This window comes from Haemaphysalis longicornis, unplaced genomic scaffold, assembly GCF_048455015.1.
Source record: "Haemaphysalis longicornis isolate Haplotype H1 unplaced genomic scaffold, Haemaphysalis longicornis Haplotype H1 scaffold_3, whole genome shotgun sequence".
Lineage (NCBI taxonomy): Eukaryota > Metazoa > Arthropoda > Arachnida > Ixodida > Ixodidae > Haemaphysalis > Haemaphysalis longicornis.
Genome location: NW_027526335.1, coordinates 44,058,609 through 44,082,923, shown reverse-complemented (window position 1 = coordinate 44,082,923; position 24,315 = coordinate 44,058,609). Strand labels below are relative to the sequence as shown.

Below are 24,315 nucleotides of genomic sequence, written 5' to 3'. Positions count from 1 at the left end.
GCCTTTACTTAACAAATTCAAGGAATTGTTTTGAGGGCCATGTCCCCCCTTAAACAGCGAATAACAATGGTGCACTACACCTGTCATTATCAGCATCGAAATTCAGGTAGCACAGTGTGTAACAACAGTAAACAGAGCTGCTGGTAAAGTGTTAGTCACTCACTTTGTGATTTCAGCTGCACAATTAATGTAATTGTCTCATTACTGACATCAGTTACCATGCAGCTCGCAAACCAGTGTCAAGCGTATTCAAAGCTTTGTCAAGCTTCTGTAATAAGCGTTCTGCAAATATGTCACCAACAAACTCGTAGGCCATCTCAAAAGCCATGTAGCCACATACAGGCATTGGCACAAGTTTCGCTGCCGTTAGCTGGCCATGCTAAACATCACGGCACAAAACTTTTCCTTTGGTGGTGTGCCTTTTAAGTGCAGAGTACTTTACAGGCTCGCCTTGTCATTGTAGCTCGCTGTAACGCTCGATATCAAGCGACTGCTGGAATCAGGCGGCGCAGCGAGATAATGGACACAAGTAGAGCCTGGCGTACCCGTCGTAGAGTGTCCCGCAGAGGCTTCGAAATCCGAGTGATTTGAATTTATTTATTTATTTATTTATATTTATTCACAATACCCCTAAAGGCCCCCGTGAGGGGGTATTACACAGGGTGGTTACATAGCACACGTATTGTATTAGCACAGATAGTCATAACTTGAAACTCGTGAACCGCTGGCGCTTGTCATACATCTCCCCGTTGTTTAGTGCAAAAAAAAACTGCAGGTAGATTTGAGGCAAAATGTACGTAATTAACCGGCAGCACCCTAATTCATTTAGTTCGGAACGTTCAGTGGGTGGTTTTTGCAATAGTATGCGAAAAAAAGTGGCAGTGCAACGCTGGCACATGCGGGAGGAAAAGCAAGCACAAAAAGAAGAGAACTCTCGCTGGCTCTGTTTCAGGCAGGGGGTGCGCGAGCACTGCGGTGGCGGGAAATTTGAATTGCATTGGGTGGTAGCAGTGAGCGCATAGTGGCGCTACAGCCCATTATGACGAATCACTTTCTCTGCACTGCTTCCGTCAGCTTTCGCCTTGAGTGGAACGGCTTTAATTTTTTCTCCTGTTCTCTTACAGAGGCGGGAGCAGATTCTCCATGGGTCTGGGCGGGTAGTCCACACGGCTGTGGTAATGTGGGTATTCATTGCTGCTTGCTGTACAGTATTGCATTGGTTTGGCATTGCTTCCTCGATTTCTTTCCAGAAACACTATGAACTTTGCCTTCAAGTCCATAGCCTGGCTTTACACCGGGTCACACAGTATGTTTGCCGAAGCCATTCACTCTCTGTCGGACACGTGCAACCAGGTTAGGCGCTCATTTCCAGCTCGTGTGTACAAGACCTTTTTATGGCAGTGATTGTGTGTGCTTGGCTACCATTATTTGTGGATACAGTCGAGGTTTTGGGATGCGTATACTGGTCTTGAAGTGAGCAATTAAAAGAAAAAAAAAGAGAGAGAGAAAGAAAACCCCGGAAATGCCTAGTTTTACAGCGTACTGTTGAACTCTATCGATATGTGCCCCAATGTTTTGTTTTTTGGTTGCCCCACTATAACTTCCTATGTTCAGATTATGTGTTCGAATAATGGGATTTCCTGGGTTTACCATTTTTTTTCCCTGCATTTGCCTGAAAAAGTCTGTTAGAGGAATACTGCTGTGTTTGATTGCAAGAACAAATGAACACTTTGTTGCAGAACATTTAAAAACTGAGAAGAAAAAGGAGAGGCATGTTTCGGTTGCAACAAGGGCTAGTATTATATTTTCGTGCGTATAACTTGCCCCTGCATATAACCTGCATCCCTACTTTCCGTTGACGAATAAAAAAAAATATATCCTCACATATTACCCGCTTATTTTATACATAAAAGGATGGACCAAAGGTACTATTCAAGCAACATTGCACATTTGTTTATGCAAAAGAACTTACCTAGCTGACTGTGTGACTAGATGACTTGCTGCATACATTTCTTCAGTTGGTATATTTTTGAGCTGTTTGTGCAAAATTAGCACTCTCAATGGGATAACAGTGGCTCATTCACTATTACTGCTGTAGGGAGGGACATCATGGTCCAACCCGCCTTGCGGTGAAGCTGCACCAAAGGAAATACCTCACTTATAATCCACACTGCTACTTCACCCCTGAAATTTTCGCATTTTTGGTGTGGGTTATACGTGCGAAAATATGGTAGTCAAATTCAGTGCTGTAGGTAATGAATACGGCTACCAGACCTTGCTTCTACTGTACCATGTCTTTTTCTTTTTAATTTTTAAATGTTGTGATATGATAAAGATATGAATACTCACTCTGGATGCCACAGGCACAGCTTTACATGCAAGCATGGGTGGGCTGTGTGGGGAAGCCAGAAGAATGTGCATGCTATGCATCGCAGCCCACTTCTTGCTCCTTGTATAGATGGTACTCACTGAAAGGTTTAGTGGGCGATTTCCTCGCTTGGCCACACTGAAATCTGCCGTGACCATCCCCACCGTGTCTGCGCATGCGCTCTGCACCCACATGTCGCAGAAAAAAAACAAGCGTGCATTGTCTGCTGCATTTCAACCCGATTCTTGGTGGTGGCCTCAACAGGTCTGTTGTTATAGCAAAAAATATGTGGTGGTGCTCTACTTGCTCTCGAGCACATCCCCGGAGAATGTGCAAACGAAAGCGACACGGCGTGCAAGAAGCTGACACCGCAGTTGCCTGTGACCACGGATGTTGCCACAAGTGCCCTCTAATGCATGGTTGAGTGCAGAAACCAAATAATGGTTTTGAAGAAATGTTTCACGCGTACGCCGATTTAGATACAACGGTAGCATAGCAGCTAGTTCGTGCGAGGCAGTCTTCTGAGCTGTGCCGCACTTGCACTGCCCAGCCGGCACCAGCACTGGCGAGTCGCAAGCAACCTTTGAACAAATCACCTAAGTTTAGCTTCCGCGCGGCAGAATTTTCAGCAACAATATTTCTGCTGTTGTCCTTGAACAGGTGACAGACCTTGAGTGGCAATCATTGCAAACGCAGGCGACTCGGTCCACCACGACGCTGCCACGCAGTTTCGTGAATATGTAGGCTCCGAAGTTTTTACCGTTATATACCCAGTCGTGCGACAGTTTCAACCGTGCCTGGTGATAAGTAGATCGTATGGTGCTGCACATAACCGTATTTGGCGTTGAGCATTACTTCGCGTTTGGTGGATCATAGTTTTGAACAGCTCCCTGTAGTCACGTGCTGTTCTTTTTCGGGCGCCCGCATGGACAAGTACTGCCATCTCGTGGAGCCTGACGTAATCAGTACAGAATGCCATGCCAGTGAATACAACCTATTGCTTGTATTCACTGGCAAGGCGTGCATGCAGGCAACCGTGTGAGTGTGCTGTCACTTGTTACGTCGGGCTCCGCGGGATGGCAGTACTTGTCCGTGCTAAGCACATGACTGTGTTGCACATCGCAAACTCTACCTCACTGAACGCAAAGTATTGCCTCGATTCCAATGTGAGTGCAATTAATAACATCTCTGTTGACACCATCGTTGAGAATCAGGTTGAAACGGAGCAGACAACGCACGCCGGTGTTTTTTTTTTTTTTTTTCTTTGGTGTGCGGGCACAGTGGCCCAAGTTGCGCCATGTTCGTGGCGTAGTTGCACCATGTCTGTGGCGCATTGATCATGTTTGTGGCCGTTTCCAGTGTTGCCAAGCGAAGAAATTGACAGCTAAACTTTTCAATGAATACCACCTATCGGATTAGTGAAGGTAAAAGGTTTGTGCAAGCAGCATGTTAGCCCTCTCCTGCTTTGGGTTAACTAAAAGTTCTATGAATTTTTCAGCTAATCCTGGCATTTGGAATACGCAAGTCGATCCAGCAAGCTAACCCAGACCATCCGTAAGCCAATCCTTCTAGCAGTTCCGCTTCTGCGTAACATAAGAGCCTTTATTTGTTGTTCACATTTATGGACCAGGGTTTTAGGTTTAAAGAGCTAGCGATTGGAGGGTAGTGCTACATTGGTGAAGGCATCCCCATATCAAGCTCCGTCACCTCCACCATGTAGTGGTAGTGGGGTGAATGAGTGGCCAGCAGAAGAGTTGCCTCAGTGTTTAGGACAAAAATCTGAGACCAAAACTTAACAGGTTTACTGCATGGCTAGAAGAACAGCGATGATTACAGAGAGCAGGAGCAGCACCCTGGCATGCTTACATGACTTGAGTGGAGTAACGCCAGAATCTGACGCTGCTGACCTACTGAAGGGCGCTCGAGGGGAATACGCATTCGTGACCAAAAGTGCCAGCGGTCTTCCAGGCTCTCAGTGCATTGCTCACAATATTAAAAAAGACAAACACAAAACACTGGGACGTGCTCCACAGGGCTGGTGCATGCTGTTGCCGGAAGTGTGGGAGGGAAAGGGGGAGTCTCTTGCAGGGCAGGTGGTGATGAATCAGCTGCCGCTGCCACCGGCAACGGTTTTCAAAAGGGTTCTGGCCAAGCCATATTTGCAGAGTCACATGAAGCAAGTAGGCATTCCCAGATAATGAATGGCAGTCTACCATTGTCCCTGAAGAGGAAAGTGTACGAAAGCTGCATCTTACCAGTATACTCACCTACGGGGCAGAAACTTGGAGGCTCACTAAGAGAGTTCAACTTAAATTGAGGACGACTCAGCGGGCAATGGAACGGAAGATGATAGGTGTAACGTTAAGGGACAAGAACAGAGTGGAGTGGATCAGGGAACAAACACGGGTTAAGGACATATTAATAGAAATTAAGAGAAAAAAAATGGGTGTGGGCGGGGCATGTTATATTACATGCCCCGCCCACACCCATTTTTTTTTCTTAATTTGCCAAGGCAATGTAACTGTTGGTCATTAAAAGTAACAGAGCAGATCCCCAGAGAAGGCAAGCGTGGCAGGGAGCAGCGGAAGGTTAGATGGGCATATGAGATCAAGAGGTTTGCGGGGATAGATTGGTCGCAGTTAGCACAGGACTGGGATAATTGGAGATCTATGGAAGAGGCCTTTGCCCTGCAGTGGGCGTAGATAGGCTGCTGCTGCTGCTGCTGCTGCTGCTGATGATGATGATGATGAAGAAGCAAGTGGTCCTCCGCTTCCAACATCCATGCTATGTGTGAAAGCATCACAGCGCACGGTCGTGCTGTGTGCTATCGTGCACTGCATCAACGTGCGTACACACAGTCAATTCATAACAGTAGGCAAACCTAAGGACGGAAGAACACAGGAGAAGTCGTAGACTTTATTTGTGCCTCAACGTTCAGAGGTTGTGCCCATTCTAGTGTTGCAGCAATCTTCCTGGGTGCATTATGGTGATGTTTGACTGGCCTTTCTGGGTGCAGTTACGGCTACCACAACATGCGATACGTCTCATCCCTCATCAGTGGAGTGGGTGTATTCTTCTTTGGTGCTGGTCTGGCCTGGTACCATGGCATCAAGGGACTGCTGCATCCCGAGCAGCTTGAGTCTCTCTACTGGGTACGTTTTGGGACCACTTCGTAGCAGGCACTGATGGACACATCGGTTGCACTGCACTGCACACTGCACAAATTTTTGCTTTGAAAGGGCTGTGTAGACAACATAAAAGCTTGGTTCCTTAAAAAGACTGCATTTTCTCAATAGCAATGATACCAGTTTTATCGCAAACCTCAAACAAATGATCGAGAAGCGTAGGAAAACATACGAAGCAGTAGCAACTCCCCTGCCACTTCCCAGCAATTTCTCTATGATGTCACAGAATCGTGTTTGTGCAGCAGCCAATCTAAGCCACTGCAAAGAAACATGGATGGGCGGTTGTAGTGGGGCCTCTAGTCTGCTTGATCTTATCACTTGTACACGCTACTGGGATAACTGGGATAACATGTTACTGAGATAACGTCAATCCTGCCCATATTATGTCACTGTAGTGGGAAATCTGAAAGTTTTAAGGGCAGAGCACTTCAGGGGCTCACCTTGTCACCTTAGCTCACTCGCTGGATCCAATTAGAGCCACACGGCGTTCCGTCATAGCGGCTGTCGTCGCATCGTAACACAGAGGCTTCGAAAGCCAAGCGGTTTATATAGTCATAAGTGTTCGAAACTCGTGAATGCTGGTGCTTGTCATTCATCTCCCCATTGTTTAGCGCAAAGGCAAGATTTGAGGCAAGATATACGTCATTAACCGACAGCACCCGCTTTCATTTAGTTAGGGATGCTCGTTGGGTTGTTTTTTACGATAGTAAGCGAAAAAAAGTGGCAGTGCAACGCCGGCACGTGCGGGAGGAAAAGCAAGCACAAAAAGAACAGAACTCCCGCTGGCGCAGTTTCAGGCACAAGACGCGCAAGCACTGCGAAGGCGGAAATTTGAATAACATTGGGTGGTAGCAGTGAGCGGGTAACGGCGCTACAGCCCGTTATGGCGAATCACTGCTCTGCACTTCTGACAGCTTTCGCATTGAGTGGAACAGCTTTAATTTTTATTTATTCTCGCAATTCGAATTCAAAGTTAATCTTTTGCTATCCCTTGTATGCGCGAACATTTTAAAGTGTAAAAGTGCAAGATTGCTTTTACTTTTTTTTTTAATACTTCTTGCATTGTTTTTTTTTTGTTGTTGTTGTTAAGAAAATGTCTTTTGGGGCTTGAATGGAGCTGAGCAAGTTAGGAAAGTCTAGTTCTTTCAAGTTGAACAAACTTGTGTTTTGTCTCTATGTCCCCTTTAAAGTGTTTGTGGGATGTGTTTCCCTAGTGCTCTGATGCATTGATTCTTGTGACAACATGTGGTCCGTGCTCTGTTTGCATAGTGTACCCCTCCTTTGGCACCATGAGGACAGACTGGGGAGTCCTTATCTTGCTTCCCTTTTTAACTCTTTCCTGCAGGCGTTCTTCATTCTTGGTGGCTCACTCATCTCTGAAGGAGGTATTTCTTCCCTTGTGTTATCTCTTTTGAAGAGAGTCTGTTATTGCGGTTCTGGTCGTGTTTAGGGTAAATATCGCTAACTCCGTGTTTTTAGTCTAGGTCCCATGGATTTACCCCTTGATAAGCAGCTGAATATGGCAGAACTGACATCATGATGCAGAAGCTAAGACAGTGCTACTGACTTGAATAGCATTAGCTTGCCTCATCAAAATATCACACCGATAAAGTTTGCACAGGTGAAGTACTTGCAGCCCCTGAATTTCACCGCTGTTGTGTCACACCATTGAATGACAGCACATACGGGCATACAGTCAAACCTAGTTATATCAAACTCGCAAAAAACACCTGTCAATTCGATATAGGGGATAATTCGATATGTGCAAGCTAAGTCATAAAAGCACACACTATTTATAAAAACAATTTATTTATGAAACTGCCTTATTGCTCACGAAATAGCCCTCTATCTCTTCTTGAACAACTTCGCTTCCTGCGACAGTACACACTTCTCCAGACTTGCCCAAAGAGTTGGAGCACCTGAGGCTGTAACCTTTCACTTAAGAAGGACCAGAATAGTGTGAGTGCACCAATTGCCTCAGAGGTTGTGGGAAAAGGATCGTCATTGCTGTCGTGTGCCACTTGTACCCATGGTGGGCCTGGCTAAGCCACTTATAAGGTATGGCGGCAGTATTTCTCTGCTGCTGCGAGGGAAAGACAGCTTGGGGGAGGGGGGGGGCACTTCTGCAGCATTTGTTGTTCGATGTATTGGGAGTTGCTGGTATTTTTGTTCAATATAAGCGTAATTTTTTCTATATATTCTCACTGTAAATAAACCATGTCCAGAAATTGTTCGATATACAGGATAATTTTATGTAAACGGGTTCGGCATCGTTGGGTTTGACTGTAGTTATAAACCTTGCTGCTGATGATGTACAGTAACTCTTTCGTAAAAACATTTTAGGGGTCTAAGAAAACATTCTTTTTGTGAAATACTGGTTAGGCACATATTGCAGTGACATAAAAAGCAGATGATTTAATGCCCTTTCCTACAACACCAGTCTTAATGTTTTCATAAATAATGGTTGTGAAAAAACTATCGAATTCAAAATTTTTGACCATATGTCGAAGAAAATGAAAAAAAAAAAAAACGAAGTTGTGAATAACAAACCACCAGTAGAAGAAAAAATTTAGTATATGTATTTTGTAGGTAAGCATTTCAAAAATTCGTCTTAAAAAAGGATTGAGTTTTGCGGAACAATTTGCCCGGTATAAAAAAAAATAACATTTGTGGTGCCCGCACCTTGTGGGGAAACCCAACCTCCCTAAAAAGTGCAATATTGGATAGTTCTCTAACAGAAATCTGGTGGTCTGATGTTATTATGGGCACCAAGTAGTCCCCACGTGAACATTGTTAATTACTACGGCCAGCACAAGATTCAGGGCAAGCAAGGGATGCAAAGAAATCCACTTGGAGTTGAAAACCAAACTCTGTGGTGGATGCTTGTTTACATTCTGATCATCACTTATCTGTCAGAACTTTCGCTTGTGGTTTATTGAATTATGACTTGCTATGGCAGCCCTGCTTGCAGGAATAATGTGCGATGTGCTAGAATCGTGCCCAGCAAGCTTTCATCGAGCAGCTGTCGTACAATGAAAAGGGTTCAGCACTATGAGCCTCCTACATTGCTGTGCCATCTAACATTTTCAAAAAGAAACAATATCAAGCCTGTTGGATTCTTTGCTAGAACGGGTAGTTCTACTGCTAGACTAGCAGAAATATCCTCGTACGAAAATTAGCCTGTTCAATGAACTGCTGGCGGTGTTCAAGGCCGATTGGAAGCGCCCTCCCCGTCTGAACTGATATCCTTCGACTGGGTGTTATCTTTCGGCTTTCAGATGAAGCTGTTATTACAGAATTAAGGCGTAGGTGTAGTGAAACCACAAGCGGCGTGCTTTTTTCGAGGAACAGTAGCGGGCAACGAAGGTACCATAGCTAATCGGCTTGAAGTTAGGTAACTGCGTAGTAGCGTCAAATATAAATTCTGCAATGGAAAAACAAAACTGAAACTGCCAGAAACTAACTGAAAATGCCAGGTCCACTTGTTAGACATGCAGGGGAGCTTCAGAAATAAGCTTTGGCAGAACAAAGCTACCCTTTCTCCGAACCACTGATCACTAGTGAATAGCTGGGGTCATTTTCAGGTAATTATCACCTCTCAGCGATGTCGGATTACAAAGCTGGCAACATATCCTGGTATTTGACTTGTGGGGAGCGTTTTGATCAAGAAAATTTGGTGGTAATGCAGCATAACCATGAGCAGCATGCTTTTTTGTCAAGCACAACAGCCACGCCCCCCTTCGCAAAAACATACGCACCTTAGTTCGCAGAAAACGTTGTCAGAAATCTTAGTGTTGCTGGAGTGGGAACTATAAACTGATTCTAGAAGTGCAGTGCCTAGACTAAATACTGGGGCACATTAGGTGCGTGAGAAACGACTACAACATGTCGAAACCCACAATGAAAAACATCGATCACCACTGATCGATTTGAATAGGTGTGGTAATGAAAGAGTTAAACGTAAAGGTTAAGTCTTGTGGCAAGTTACTCCAGTGCGAAAATTTTCATGGAAGGATGTGTTAGGTAGTTTTGCTGGGGTTGTGGACTTCAAGGCAGTTTGGCCAGAAGATGGTACAAGCAAAGCTTAGGGTGTGATTGCGTGTGATGCAAGTTTGCAAACATGGCCTGACAAAGCTCATTTGAAGTCGTGGTAGCTTGCTGCAACACTCGATGTCAAGTGACTGCCGAAATCAGGTGGCGCAGCGAGACAATCGACCCAAGTAGAGCCCGGCATACCCGTTGTGGGGCGTCCCGTAGAGTCTTTGAAAGCCAAGCGGTTTAAATAGTCATAACTGTTCGAACCTCATGAACCGCTGGCGCTTGTCATACATCTCCCCATTGTTCAGCGCAAAGAAAACTGCGGGTACGTTTGAAGCAAAATGTACGTAATTAACCCGCAGTCCCTGGGTTTATTTAGTTAGGAACGGTTGTTGGGTTGGTTTAAGCGAAAAAAAGTGGCAATGCAACACTGGCACGTGCGGGAGGAAAAACAAACACAAAAAGAACAGAACTCCCGCTGGAGCTGTTTCAGGCAAGGGGTGTGCGAGCACAGCGGAGGCGGGAAATTCGAATTGCATTGTGTGGTGGCAGTGAGCGGATAACGGCGCTACAGCCCGTTATGACGAATCACTGCTCGGCGCTTCCGACAGCTTTCACGTTGAGTGGAATGGCTTTAATTGTTTTTAATCTTTTGGTAGCACGTGTAATGTGATAGGGAGATTCAATCAAAAGGTGCGAGAGTGCATGCACTTGCTTTGTCTCTTTGTGAAACATTCTTCTCACTTTGCACTACACCTGTGGTTTCTGTTGACATATGTAAATGATTCTGCAAACAAGTACTGCATGAGCTTTTTTTTGCGTGATATCAGTGTGAAAAGATGGAGCGTGAGGCTTTCTTTATAATTTAGTTTCTTAATTTGGGCTTTGTGGGTTCAGATTCTTTGGCATGGGTGATACAAATGTAACTTGTGTTTTTTTGATGTAGGCGATATGCACCTGTGTGTCGCCACATGATCTCGCTGTGGCCATGTCCATATGAAGCAGAGAGTTGCACAGTTAGCTAGGGCTGACAGCTTGGGCAACCGTGAAAGCTTTTTAAAGTGAGAGAGTTTGGCTAGCCGGTTATTGTATAATAAGGACATCTTTCTAGTAAAATAGCTTACCTATATATGGCAAGTGTGCAGTGTCCTAGCTGCTGAAATTCATCACTCAACCAGACTGCGTATTCTCTGTGCGGGACTTTACCATCCCCTCCCAGAGAAAGTTGAGAGAGGCACGAAAGCTAAAAGTGCGTCCAACTTTCGCTGAAAAGTGCATCCAATTGGTCGTCAAACCTTCAGAAACCCAAATGCAAATGAAGACTGAACCCGTGCGACGATTTTTCGCGCACTAAGTAAACGCATCTATGAACGATCTAAATGTGTACCGATGCGCTGTTTTTGAGATAAAGGTATATTATTGTACTCCTTCTTCATGATCGATGCGTGTGTTGTCTTGTCTAGAACCGTTCAGTTTTCGCAGTTTTCCAAGTGGCCATTTTGACGCAATGGAAGCCCAGTTTCGCGCATGCGCCGTGTGTCCAGACTTTTTATCAGAGCTTTTCTGTCGACCAACCAGTTTGTGGGGAAATGCATTAGTTCTTTTTTTTTTTTTTTGACAGAACGCAATATGGGTCACTAAGGAAGCTTTCGCTTTAAAAAGGAAGAATCAAGCACTTTGGAATCATCACTTGGAGCGTGATGACTCTTACCTTATCTGTTATCTCAGGAACCTTCTTGGTGGCGTTCAACGAGGTGAAGAAAGGAGCCCGTAGAGAGAAGATGACCATGTTGGAATACGGTGAGCTACTCAATTGCGACACTCAGAGTAGAGTAATGAATGGTGCCTGCAAGTTGGCTCAAGCCTGTTGAAAAAGCCTCAGGTTAGCAGGGCGTGTTATATGTGGAGGACAAACAACATACTGTATTTTCCTGTGTATAAGTCGCGGTTTTTTTCTGAAATTTTCGTTGGTGCGTCTTATCCACCGGTGCGACTTATGTATGGAATAAATCCATTTCGCGGTGGCCGCGCGTGGCCAGCGCACGTTGAGACACAGCTCTATGGTGTAAATGAATCTGAAGCCCACCGCTACGGTGTTTATTATAGCCCATATGTCACTTCGGGAGGTTACACCAAAGAATTTGCAGCTTTTTCTAGTCACAAACAATGATAATGGCCTGCGACAACGGCACGCCACTTTATGCCATGCACAGTAACTACAGTTCAGAATAAATTCAAATTAACATCAAATTGGGTTGTAAAAACAAAATGCAGCTTATAAATTATTACAGGGAGTTACTCTGAAGGAGGTAAACGTGCTGCTAATTTTTAAAATGACAGCTTGGAGATAAGTTTCGATTTTCGGGCCGCTTCTGGTCGCGTCACTTCCGTCCACCATGACACCTTTATTGCGCTGATTTACGACACCACGCAAGAGACGCGCGACGTTTCGAGAGGCGGCCAAATGGGTCTCCGACTCTTGGGACTCCATTTCTACAAAAACAGTTGTATCTGGGTTCATAAAGGCAGGAGTAATCCGGTCCGCGAGTGGTAACGATGTCAGCGAAGAAGACATCAGAGAGTCGGAGGACGACAGTGATGGGCCGGCGGAACTCCCACTGGAGATACTGAATCATAATTATTTGTTAGCGAGTCGGAGGAAAAAGACTTCAGTGGTTTTGCCTAAACGCCGTCCGTAAGTACATGCCATCTGTGTGTATCAATAAACCATTTTTGAGAAGTTAGTTCTGTCTAGACTTTGGATGTTACATGCCCGTGTCTAGTCCTCTTTACCGGGGGATGCGTTCATAGGCCGCGGCCGTTGCAACCATCTACTTTCGCCCCACTTTCTAACGATCTGATTCACTATGAGTTTACCTACTTAACTCGTTCACTCCGGCGCCATCGGAAGCCGGCTTCCGATAATTTCAAATCTCCCGCAAAATCTAAAACCCGCGCTTCACAGACAACTATCGCCATCTGGTGTGTTCATCGGCAACTTCTCCTTCAGTTTTGGTTTCGTTTGTTTATGTGTCGCGTGTGGTAGCGGTGTAGCAAGAGAAATTTGAACCGAAGGTAGAGGGGATTAGGAGGAAAATGGCGTAGGGTTCGCGCCGCGCTCCGCACAGTCGGACTGCTGTAGCAAGCACTTCGGCAGTTCCTGCTGTAGATTTTTCTGATTCCAGCAGCAGTGATGGGTCAAGCAACGATGTGGGATATTCAGATTTCAGTTTGGACGACAAAGCTCCGGTTCAGGTGCCTCGCACTTCAACAAGCGCTGGCAGGTAATTTCGTTGATACTCCGCACTGAATTTATAAACAAAACGTGCTTCTTAGCTGACGACTGCGGTTTTACTTTTGTGTTTAGGGTCTCGACAATGTACGGCCAGGATATTTTGCCAAATGCACCGTGTCGTATCGCGCTATCACCTTCAAGATAACCTGGCGCTCGTGTCAGATTAGCGCTGCAGGGCGATGCACGACGCTTCTGGAGAGCGCTGGATTTTTTTTCTAGTTTTCTACCACCGAACTGATAAGGATTTTGTGTGAGAACACAAAAGAGTATGCCTGGATGCACATTTTACAGACTCACTCACCCTTCATTGCCTTCGCGGCGTAGCACAGCCGTCAGTTCCGCTAGGTTGACGGGCCCTCAAAAATTCAAAACTTGGTGTACACTGTTGATTTATATATTGTATCATAGCCAAGGAACGCAGGAACAATTTGCATATCTTAAAATTCCTGAAATAATTTTTAGTCTCGGTAAAATTGCTGATTTGTGTTTTTCCTATACTTTTCTTGGGGGCTTTTTTCTGATTACTTGACGAATAAACTGTAAGTAATTGTACCTTTAACAAAACTGCTGCTTTGTGTTTGGAAGAGAAATGTATGAGCTACAATTTCATGCATTGCAAGGCTAAGTGTGTCCAGTAGCTCAAGAGAAAAAAAACGTTTTGTGGAAACACTCAAAATCGGACGTTTTTCCGCCGTAACGAAAAAGTTAACAAGTGCGTCTTATATACCGGTGCGACTTATGAAAAACTCATTTTGAGGGGGGTGCGACTTATACAGAGGTGCGACATATAGACGGGAAAATATGGTACTGCATTTTTGTGCGTATAGCCTGTGCGAAAAATGTGAAAATTTCAGGGGTAAAATAGAGGTGCGGATTATATGCTATTTCCTTCAGTGCAGCTTCACGGCAATGCGCGTTGTGCCGCGAGGCCCCAACAGCAGCAGTAGCGACTATGCCACTCTTATTCCACTGAAAGGGCTCATAACTTTCTGGTCTTTGTCTTTTTGCTGTATAATAATTGTATTCTGCATTCATACAAGAATGGTAGGCGGTGACATCTCTTGATGTTTCATCGAATAGACCATTAAGCTTCTTGATGCTGCAATCATTGAACAGACCATTCAAAGCACATGTGAAGTGTTTTTACGTTGAATAGATGGCTGAAGATCTCTATGACTTAACGCCAACAGGCCACGCTCGTAGGCATGATGGTGCACTGTTTTGTAAGTGGATCGTCGAGGCATGGAAGGCAATTTCAGGTGACATGATTTGCAAGAGTACGGTTCGCAAGGGACAGACAACCGATTTTTGTCAAGTATATTTTTTTCCCCCCAAATGAAAGGGCATCACTTAAAGGAGCCATGAAGGGAAAACATAAGTTCGTTTCATTCAAAAGATTGCCTCGTTAGAATCATACTGACACCACTTTTAACGTAAACTTCGCTCAAATAAGCCACATAATTAGGAAAAAAGGGAATGGCCATGCGACCCACTAGCTCATTTCCCGCAACAGAACCTATGATGTCACACGAGACAGCTCTGCGATTGGCGGTGGGCGGCAAAAGCAAACGAAAATTAGGCAGAGTATAAGCCTGCCGAACGAGCTATTTGCCTTAAATTTAGGGCACATTCTTTTTAAAGCCATAAGAATGGGGGTAAGTGTAAGTTACGAAAGCACATGTAAAGATAGAAGTACCGCTGCGTACTGCTGTTGTTGGTACTGCGCGCACTATTCTTGTTTAGCTGCACAGGACTGCGGGGCTTTGGGGTTGTCTCAGACGACACTGGCCGATTGATTGACGCGGCGGTGTCTTACGTGAACATATTTGTCGAGCGAGCAGTATGTTTCACGAAACAATTTTCTCCCAGAACGAAAAAAAAGGCAGAAAACGACACGCCACGGTATGGTGGCGCCATCTAGGTTCAGTAGCGTAAACAAACGCGCGAATACCTCGATACCAACTCTGCCGTACAGGGTGGAGACACCCTTTGAACGGTCCCGTGCCTCTGCGATTGGGTCAACGTGCTCACCGCGTTGTTCGTTTCATTTCCCACGCGACCCAGCAACGCGAAACAAATCAGTTGATTCAAACTTCGCCAGTTAACCGCGTTGCGGCGATACTTTTAGCGCGATTTCGGTACAATGACTTATTTCGGCGGTGAGCAAGCGATCCAAAATGGCGGCCCCAGCGTGTATGTGTCTCTACCCTGTACGGCGGATCGCGAATCAAGGGATCCTGGGCTGCAGAACGGTCTGTGATGTCATTGCAGCTACGAAAACACACGATTTAGCGGGAAAATCAAAATTTTAACATAAACGGAGTAATTTCTCAGTGAATAAAGCAGCGTTTGCATTCGAACAAGCGCTGGGGGCACTACAAAACACGAAATCTTTCGAATAACACAAACTTGTATTTTATCTTCATGGCTCCTTTAAAACACCGTAACCCAAAACGGTTTTGCCGATAGTGCCTTAGAACTTTTGGAATCTGAATTTTTAGATCTACCAACCATACGTGTCCAGCCGAAGCGAATGCTGGCAACCATGACAGTGAGCTGATCAGCGACACACTTTTAACTGCACGTGCGATCAAAAGAGGTATTCAAAAATTTGTCCCCGGCTAAAGCAACAATAATGGACAACCTTTCCTATTCCGTCAGTTTTTGAATCACACATCAAAACGATGGAGTTATTTAAACACGTAACGTAGTGTCACATTTCGACACTACGTGTCACCACCTTTCAGGCTCCAGAATTTTCGAAAAATTAAAATGATTTCCACCTGCTTATTTAGAAATTCCTTGCAGTTACCTCAGTGTATAGAACGCTGGCTTTTATATGAGCTAGACGACATGCTCTCCACAAAAATCGGTTGTCTGTCCCTTTAAGAAATGCTGCATTTCAATCGGTGTGGACGGAGATGTAGATGATATTGTCACGAAGACAAGGATGACGCAGTTGTCTTGAATGAGAAACAGGTTTATTGGAGCGAACTTGTGCTCCCCTAACAACTCAAAAGAATACAGAGGCGGCGAAGCAGCGGTCAACAAAGTGACTGGCACAGGCGAGTGTCGTCGAATGGAATGCCCCGGCGTCCGCGCTGCAGGCTTTTTATCTTTTGGCACGCGTGGTTCTCGAAACGTCGATTCGCATCGAGAACATAGTAGATCCAAGAAGATTATTCTGGGCTGTTCACGTTAGATCAGAATGCTCTCCCTATCACAACAGATAACACATGCGGCACAGAAAGAAAGAATGGAACACGCGCTTCCCTTGGCGCAGAGATAACACAGACGGCGCAGCCGGGCGGTAAAAGCAAAACACAAATAAACAAACCCAATGTATGGTTCGCGGCATTACCCCCCCTCTAAGAGTGCATCGACCCGATGCTAACATAAGCGACAGTCCGAACAAATGAAAATAAAAGTTCGTCATCGTCCGTAGAAAGGTTTTAAGCGAACCACGTGGACGACTTCAGGCCGCGTGCGTCGTCGTGATGTGCCGGAGTCACCATCGGGGATCACTTCGTAGGTAAGTTGGCCAACACGTCGTAGAATCTGGTAGGGTCCGAAATACCGTCGCAGGAGCTTCTCACTGAGTCCGCGTCGTCGGATGGGAGTCCAAACCCACACACGATCCCCTGGTTGGTACTCGGCGTCTCGGCGTCGGAGGTTGTAGCGGCCCGCATCCACCAGCTGCTGGTCCGTTATACGAACTCGAGCGAGCTGGCGGGCCTCCTCCGCACGTTGAAGATATCCGTGGACGTCAGCGTTGAGGTCGTCGTCTTCTACGTGCGGAAGCATGGCGTCGAGCATCGTAGTCGGCCTTCTACCATAGACAAGCTCGAACGGCGTCAGCTGTGTCGTCTCCTGGATAGCCGTGTTGTACGCAAACGTGACATACGGGAGCACTTCGTCCCAAGTCTTATGTTCATTGTCAACGTACATTGACAGCATATCTGTGATTGTCTTGTTCAGACGTTCTGTTAGTCCGTTCGTTTGGGGGTGGTACGCCGTCGTTCTTCGGTGATCCGTGTTGCTGTAGCGTAATACTCCTTGCATCAGCTCCGCAGTAAATGCCGTTCCGCGGTCTGTGATTAGGACTTCCGGGGCTCCATGTCGCAGCACAACTTGGCTTATAAAGAACTTCGCCACTTCTTGTGTAGTCCCCCTCGGAAGAGCGGCGGTCTCTGCGTAGCGCGTCATGTAGTCTGTCGCTACGACAATCCACTTGTTCTGTGATCGTGACGTAGGGAACGGGCCTAAAAGGTCCATTCCAATCTGTTGAAATGGTCTCGATGGGACGGCGATCGGTTGCAGAATTCCGGCGGGTCTTGTCGGCGGCGTTTTTCGTCGCTGGCAGTCACGGCAGCTCCGGACGTAGTGGGTGACGTCAGAGGTAAGGCCGGGCCAGTAGTACCTCGCCTTTATTTTCCCAATAGTGCGGGCTGTGCCCAGATGTCCGGAAGACGGGTCGTCGTGGCACGCTTCCAAAATTTCGTCACGAAGGTTTGCGGGGATGACGAGAAGGTAATTCGCTCTTGTTCCGGGGCTGAAATTCTTCTTCACAAGGACGGAGTTTCTCAGGCTGAATGCTGGTAAGCTGCGTTTGAAGGTCCTAGGAACGGCAACTTTGCATCCCTCGAGGTACTGAATTATGACGCGTAAGTCGGGGTCGGCACGCTGCTGGGCGGCTAGGTCGCTCTCCGTCACAATCCCGAAGAACGCGCTGTCTTCATCAGAGTCTTGTGGTGGTGGGTCGACGGGGGCGCGGGACAGGCAGTCGGCGTCGGAGTGTTTCCTGCCGGATTTATAAACGACTGTAACGTCGAACTCCTGCAGGCGCAAGCTCCACCGCCCCAGGCGGCCAGAGGGGTCCTTCAAATTGGCGAGCCAACACAGTGCATGGTGGTCTGTTATAACCTTGAATGGCCTTCCATACACGTATGGGCGAAATTTTGAAATCGCCCATATAATAGCCAGGCACTCTTTCTCAGAGGCAGAATAGTTTTTCTCCTCCTTTGACAGACCACGGCTGGCATAGGCGATTACCCTTTCGCAGCCGCTTTGCTTTTGGACAAGGACGGCACCCAAGCCTATATCACTGGCGTCCGTGTGAATTTCCGTTTCGGCATTTTCGTCGAAATGAGCGAGCACGGGCGGGCTTTGCAGGCGTTTTTGCAGCTCGCCGAATGCTTTTTCTTGGTCGTTTTCCCAGCTGAAAGGGGTGCTATCTTTCGTCAAGCGCGTGAGTGGCTCTGCAATGCGTGCGAAGTTTGCGACGAAGCGCCGGTAGTATGCGCACAACCCGAGAAATCTTCGCACGCCCTTCTTGTCTTTCGGCCTTGGGAAGTTCGCAATGGCTGAAGTTTTTGCCGGGTCAGGTAGGACTCCCGCGGCGTTGACGACGTGGCCCAAGAACTTGAGTTCCCCGTATGCGAAACGGCACTTTTCAGGCTTCAGCGTCAACCCCGACGTACGAATGGCCTCGAGTACAGACTCCAACCTTGCAAGGTGTTCGTCGAAAGTCCGGGCCAATACCACTACGTCGTCGAGGTATACGAGGCAGGTGTGCCACTTAAGGCCAGCTAGCACAGTGTCCATGACTCTTTGAAACGTCGCTGGTGCTGTGCACAGCCCAAACGGCATCACCTTGAACTCGTATAGGCCGTCTGGGGTTATAAATGCAGTCTTCTCTCGGTCTCTCTCGTCCACTTCAATTTGCCAGTAGCTGGTCTTCAGGTCCATCGATGAGAAGTACTTCGCGTGGCAGAGGTGGTCGAGGGCGTCGTCGATTCGGGGGAGGGGGTACACGTCCTTTTTCGTGATTTTGTTCAGTCGCCGGTAGTCAACACAAAACCTTAATGTGCCGTCTTTTTTCTTTACGAGTACGACGGGCGCAGCCCAGGGGCTTTTCGATGGCTGTATAATGTCATCGCTCAGCATGTCGTCGACTTGAGTCCGGATGGCTTCCCGTTCGTGTGAAGAGACGCGGTACGGTGACTGTCGGGTAGGTCGGGCTCCATCTTCGGTTATTATTCGGTGCTTCGCTAGAGGGGTCTGACGTAGTTTTGCGCTCGACGAAAAACATTCGCTATAGCGACGCAGCAAAGCCAATAGTTTTTTCCGTTGTTCTTGCGGTAGCGCCGGATTCACGTCGAATGGCTGCGGGAGCTTGAAGGTTTCTACGGGTGTGCGTTCAAAGTCGGCGACTGCGATCACATCACTTGCTTCTTGCGTTTCTTCGAGGAACGCCATTGCAGCTCCCTTGTTTAAATGCTGGTACTCTTCGGTGAAATTAGTGACCAAAACGTGAGATTGGCGTTGCTTAAAGTGCGCAATGCCTCTTGCGACGGAGACACCGCGGTCGAGAAGCAACCTTCGATCACTCTCTACGATAGCGTCGATGTCAGAAGCAGCATCCTCACAGTAGACGGCGATCATCAAGCTTGCGCGGGGTGGCAGGGTGATGTGATCGTCGGCGATTCTGACAGCAGCACGGTGATCGGGGTTCGGCTGCGGCGTCGTGGAGTGATCGGAGGAAAATGTTATCGACTTGGTCTGCAGATCAATTATTGCGCCGTTGTCCGTCAAAAAGTCCATTCCGAGAATCACGTCGCGGGAGCAGTTAGGCAGAACGACGAACGCCGCAGGGTACGTTGTGCCGTCTATGGTGACGCGCGATGTGCACGTTCCACTTGGCGTCACGAGGTGGCCTCCTGCTGTGCGTATGTGCGGACCGTCCCATCTGGTCATAACTTTCTTCAGTTTAGACGCAAATGGTCCGCTCATTACCGAATAGTCAGCTCCCGTGTCTACGAGGGCGACTACGTCAAAGCCGTCGATGGACACCTTGACGTCAGATGCAGTCTTCCTCGAGTTCCGGGTTCGTCGGGGCGTTGTATCTCTGCTTGTACGTGTTGATGGTCGGGCACTGTGCATCGTCGTTGTCGTCGTCTTCTCAACGGACGTCTCGGTCAGGTCGGGTACGCGTCGCGCCGTGTAGCTGTCGTCGTGTTCGGGAGTCTCGTCAGGGTTAGGTCGGGTCGTCGGGATGAGGGCATGTCGTGAATCACTGTCTTCAGCGCGTCTTTGCGTCGTTGGAGGGTTTCCAGTTTTTCGCCGTAGAGCAACTTCACCTCCAGAAGTTGCCGCCTTTAGTTTCCCCCGCGTGGGCTGGGAGACCTTCCACGTGCGAAGTCAGCACTGCTACGGCGGTCCGGCGACTTGTACGGGTAGGGCGACGGCGAACGGTTGAAACATGCTGGTCCACGGCTGGTGTTCGACAGGTATTCTTCAATCTCAGATGGGTGCTGGCCGGGTCGGGGGCGTGGTGCGTCGACGGAGAAACCACGTAGTCCGAGTCTCTTGTATGGGCAGCGACGGTAGATGTGGTCGGCCTCTCCGCAGTGGTAGCACAGAGGACGATTATCCGGTGTTCGCCATACGTCAGTCTTCCTCGGCGTCTGGGTTTGTGCTACCGGGGGTCGGGCGGGCGACAGTGGGCGGCGGTAGGGCGGGGCCTCTTGACGACGTGCCTCTTGACGACGTGTTGGAGCAGGGCGGGGTCGGTGAACAGCCGCGGAGTACGTCATAGCTTGAGGCTCGCAGTGTACTTCGGATGCCACAGAAGTTCCCAAAGCGTTTTGAACTTCTTCCCGGATCACGTCAGTTAGGCAAGCGACTTGGGGTTGTGGCGTCGTCGGGAAAAGTTTCCGCAGCTCCTCTCTCACTACTGCGCGGATGGTCTCGCGTAGGCTATCAGCCGGAATCCGCATGTTGTCGATGTAGTTCGCACTGGCCGCGCCAACAAAGTTCCGGTCATACTGCTTAGCACGCATTTCGAGAGCCTTCTCAATCGTGCTGGCTTCGGTCACGAATTCAGCGATGGTTTTGGGCGGGTTGCGGACAAGTCCAGCAAACAGCTCCTCCTTCACACCGCGCATCAAGAAGCGTAACTTCTTTTCTTCCGTCATTTCGGGGTCCGCGCGGCGAAATAATTGCTTCATCTCCTCAACGAAGATCACGACCCCTTCGTTGGGGTGTTGTGTCCGAGTTTCAAGCAAAAGCGCAGCTCGCTCTTTTCTCACAACGGTAGTGAATGTCTTCAGGAACTCCCTTTTGAAGTGAGTCCAGTCGGTCAAAGAACTCTCATGGTTCTCGAACCAAGTTCGAGCAGCATCTTCTAAGTAAAAGAAGACATGCCGGAAAGTTTCTTCGTCGTCCCACCTGTTGAAGATGCGGACGCGCTCCAGCTTCTCCAACCATTCTTCGGGGTCTTCAGCGGGGGCTCCCCGGAACGATGGCGGTTCCCGGGGCTGCTGCAGGACGATTGGCGACGTTGTTTCTTGCACCATGGTGTTGGTTGCAGCGTTCCTTTTCTTGGGCCCTTCTGGCATCAAACCGAACTCGGGTGGTAAATCTTGCAGGCGGGGGCTGGCTCTTGTTGGACTGGATTGGCGGCTTCTCGAGGTTGTAGTGGGCATGAAGGGTGCGTACCCAGCACCCCACCAGATGTCCTGAAGACAAGGACGACGCAGTTGTCTTGAATGAGAAACAGGTTTATTGGAGCGAACTTGTGCTCCCCTAACAACTCAAAAGAATACAGAGGCGGCGAAGCAGCGGTCAACAAAGTGACTGGCACAGGCGAGTGTCGTCGAATCGAATGCCCCGGCGTCCGCACTGCAGGCTTTTTATCTTTTGGCACGCGTGGTTCTCGAAACGTCGATTCGCATCGAGAACATAGTAGATCCAAGAAGATTATTCTGGGCTGTTCACGTTAGATCAGAATGCTCTCCCTATCACAACAGATAACACATGCGGCACAGAAAGAAAGAATGGAACACGCGCTTCCCTTGGCGCAGAGATAACACAGACGGCGCAGCCGGGCGGTAAAAGCAAAACACAAATAAACAAACCCAATGTATGGTTCGCGGCAATATTGTGTATGACAGTGAGGACTGCAGCCCAAGCGATAACTTTAGCAACAGCAGTGACTGCGAGTGGTTGTTGCTTAGGCGGTGCAGAAAATGTGTTCCATATGCAAAATGTAGGTAAGTTTTTTTGCGTCAACAAATGGGTCATGTTACTTTAGTAGCTTTGGTGCAGCCTTTCCTGTTTAATATGTGCGAGCAATACACGGCGATGTTTGTTTATTTTTATTTGTGGACTGAAAGTGGGGGTGCGGGTTATATGCAGGGGCAGGTTATACGCGCGAAAATATGGTAGATACCTTGGTTGTAGAAGGCAGGTGACATGGCTACTGGAAGGCGCACTGAGGGATGGGAAGAGAAGCCAAGGGAAGAAGTGTAGGTAGCGATATGAAGGGATAAGGTAGGAAGGTTTGCCGGCATATTTGCAAATTTGGTTTGGGATGATGGGGTGGGGGGAGAGGGGCAAGCAAAGAAGGTGACGTCCCTGTTCCGACCCAGTGCGTCGCAGCCGCGACCCGAGTGTGAACGTGGTGCTGCTGGAGGACATGGCAGCGGTGTGCGGGGTGACGGTGGCAGCGGCCTGCATGGGGCTGGCCTCCCACCTGGGTGACCCCATGTACGACGCCATTGGCTCGCTCATCATCGGCACCCTGCTAGGCTCGGTGGCTGCCTTCATCGTGTACTCCAACTCGGTGGCGCTCGTCGGCCGCTCCATTCCTTTCGACGCCATGCAGCAGATCAACAAGGAGCTCGAGAACGACGTCATGATCAGGCGAGGGGCAGCAGCGCGCCTCCTGCATGCTTATCAAAGGACAGTCCACGGCTGTGCTTACTAGGCGGGCTGTCAATTTTACTGATATTACAACTCTGGTCAACTGCACGAACATCTCTTACACCTTCTTGTTTGTAAGTAGCAATACTGCACAGGATGGGTTGCTGAAAGTGGAGGTCGATCACCACTCACTCGAATCGCTTTGTGACGCAGTTGTTTACATCATGGAACAAAATGGAAGTATAATATGGGGGTAATTAATTATCGCGCGCTTAAGTATTGGAAGTGCTGTGTCGGGTTCACCAGACCATTAAGCATCGATAAAAGCAATAAAAATGGTTCATAAAATTTTCATGTCAGTACTCCTTTAAAGTAAAGAGTTATTCAGCCTCTTAGTGGTCCTTTAACTTAATATTTTTATTGCTAAAATGTTAGTGTTGAAGTTTTGACATGTAAATGTCTTTTTCAGGGAGCAGTATTTGCCCATAATTTTCTGCACAGAAGTAGCACTGTGTTTTCCTCAAAACAGTCTTTGCTGCAACGTTCCTCTTTGGTTTTTCCTGTCACGGCACTTACCCCCCTTACCCGTACCGCTTTGTCTTCTCTAGGGCCATTCATGACGTGAAAGCCACCGACATGGGCAACTATGTTGTGCGCTACAAGGCTGAAATCGACATTGACGGACGAGAACTCACCCGGTCCTACCTTGACACACAGGACATGGAACTTCTGCTTGAGGTTAGTGGGAGCGGTCGATTCTGTTTCGTGATGACTATTCTATTTAGCGGCATGCGCCTGTGCTGAGTGTTCCGTCTATACAGGAAGTCATGAATATCGAGACTATCGAGCAACTTGACTCCTTCATGCTGAAGCACGGCGAAAACATCGTGGACCTCCTGGGAGCGCAGGTGGACCGAATCGAGAGCAATCTGAAGGCGAGTTCTGCCAGCTACGATCAAACAGGATTCACTATCAGCTGATTAGTCTAGCTTGGAAGATTCATCAGCTAGCTTTTATTCTGTGAAGCACAGCTGTTCGAATGTTTGTTACCCAGATCACACACCCATATCTTGTGCTAGTACGGCTGTAGGTAGAAGAAGGTGAAACGAAAGTTAACAATTGCAGCACCTTGTATTGCAGCACCTTGTATGACTGTACTCAGCACCTTATTGCTTAGTACAGTCATAAGAGCGTAAGAGAAGGGCAGCAAGCATTATTTTGGGAACTTGTAATATTTTTTAAAGGCCAACTGCACTCAAATTTCACCTCTACCAAATTTATTTTTAATGTGTATTGAGTGTCACCAAATCAGCTCGGACACGAGTGGTAGGCCCGTGAAACGCCTGGTAGTCAGTCAGAAGCAATTAAAAAATCTCCGCCGTAGACCACGCTGCACCTGCCGGCAGATTGCGTAAACAGCAATGACGGGCCTGTGACGCTCCAGTCGAGGGGGCTTATTCCTGTGGCCAGCCACACTGCAGGAGGACCGGTCAAGCTCCGCTGCGAATGCTTCGCCCATTTGCTGCCCCGAACGCGCATAGAGCTTGCGCGCAGGCTTGCTCTCGAGCTGCTGATCATCTGGCCACTCACTTGCCAGCTGCAACGTCATTTTAATGGCCGCGCTCTCCTAGATTTCGGTTTCAAAATAACCGACTTTTGCTGACCACTGGTGGTGTCCACGCACGTATTTCAGCTGTTGTATTTTGCATCTTGCTTTCTTTTTA

At 47.8% G+C, this 24,315-nt stretch overlaps 1 protein-coding gene across 1 annotated transcript in view; it reads left to right on the top strand.

The window, feature by feature from the left end:
• Positions 1 to 24,315, top strand: part of Znt49b (solute carrier family 30 member 9) — a 35,810-nt gene that overhangs the window by 9,161 nt on the left and 2,334 nt on the right. Inside the window, exons 7-15 of the mRNA XM_077703009.1 lie at positions 1,125 to 1,180; positions 1,251 to 1,353; positions 3,867 to 3,922; positions 5,385 to 5,520; positions 6,899 to 6,938; positions 11,320 to 11,391; positions 22,318 to 22,591; positions 23,200 to 23,329; positions 23,413 to 23,526. Of these exons, the coding sequence (XP_077559135.1) occupies positions 1,125 to 1,180; positions 1,251 to 1,353; positions 3,867 to 3,922; positions 5,385 to 5,520; positions 6,899 to 6,938; positions 11,320 to 11,391; positions 22,318 to 22,591; positions 23,200 to 23,329; positions 23,413 to 23,526 (981 nt within the window). The remainder of the gene's footprint in view (positions 1 to 1,124; positions 1,181 to 1,250; positions 1,354 to 3,866; positions 3,923 to 5,384; positions 5,521 to 6,898; positions 6,939 to 11,319; positions 11,392 to 22,317; positions 22,592 to 23,199; positions 23,330 to 23,412; positions 23,527 to 24,315) is intronic.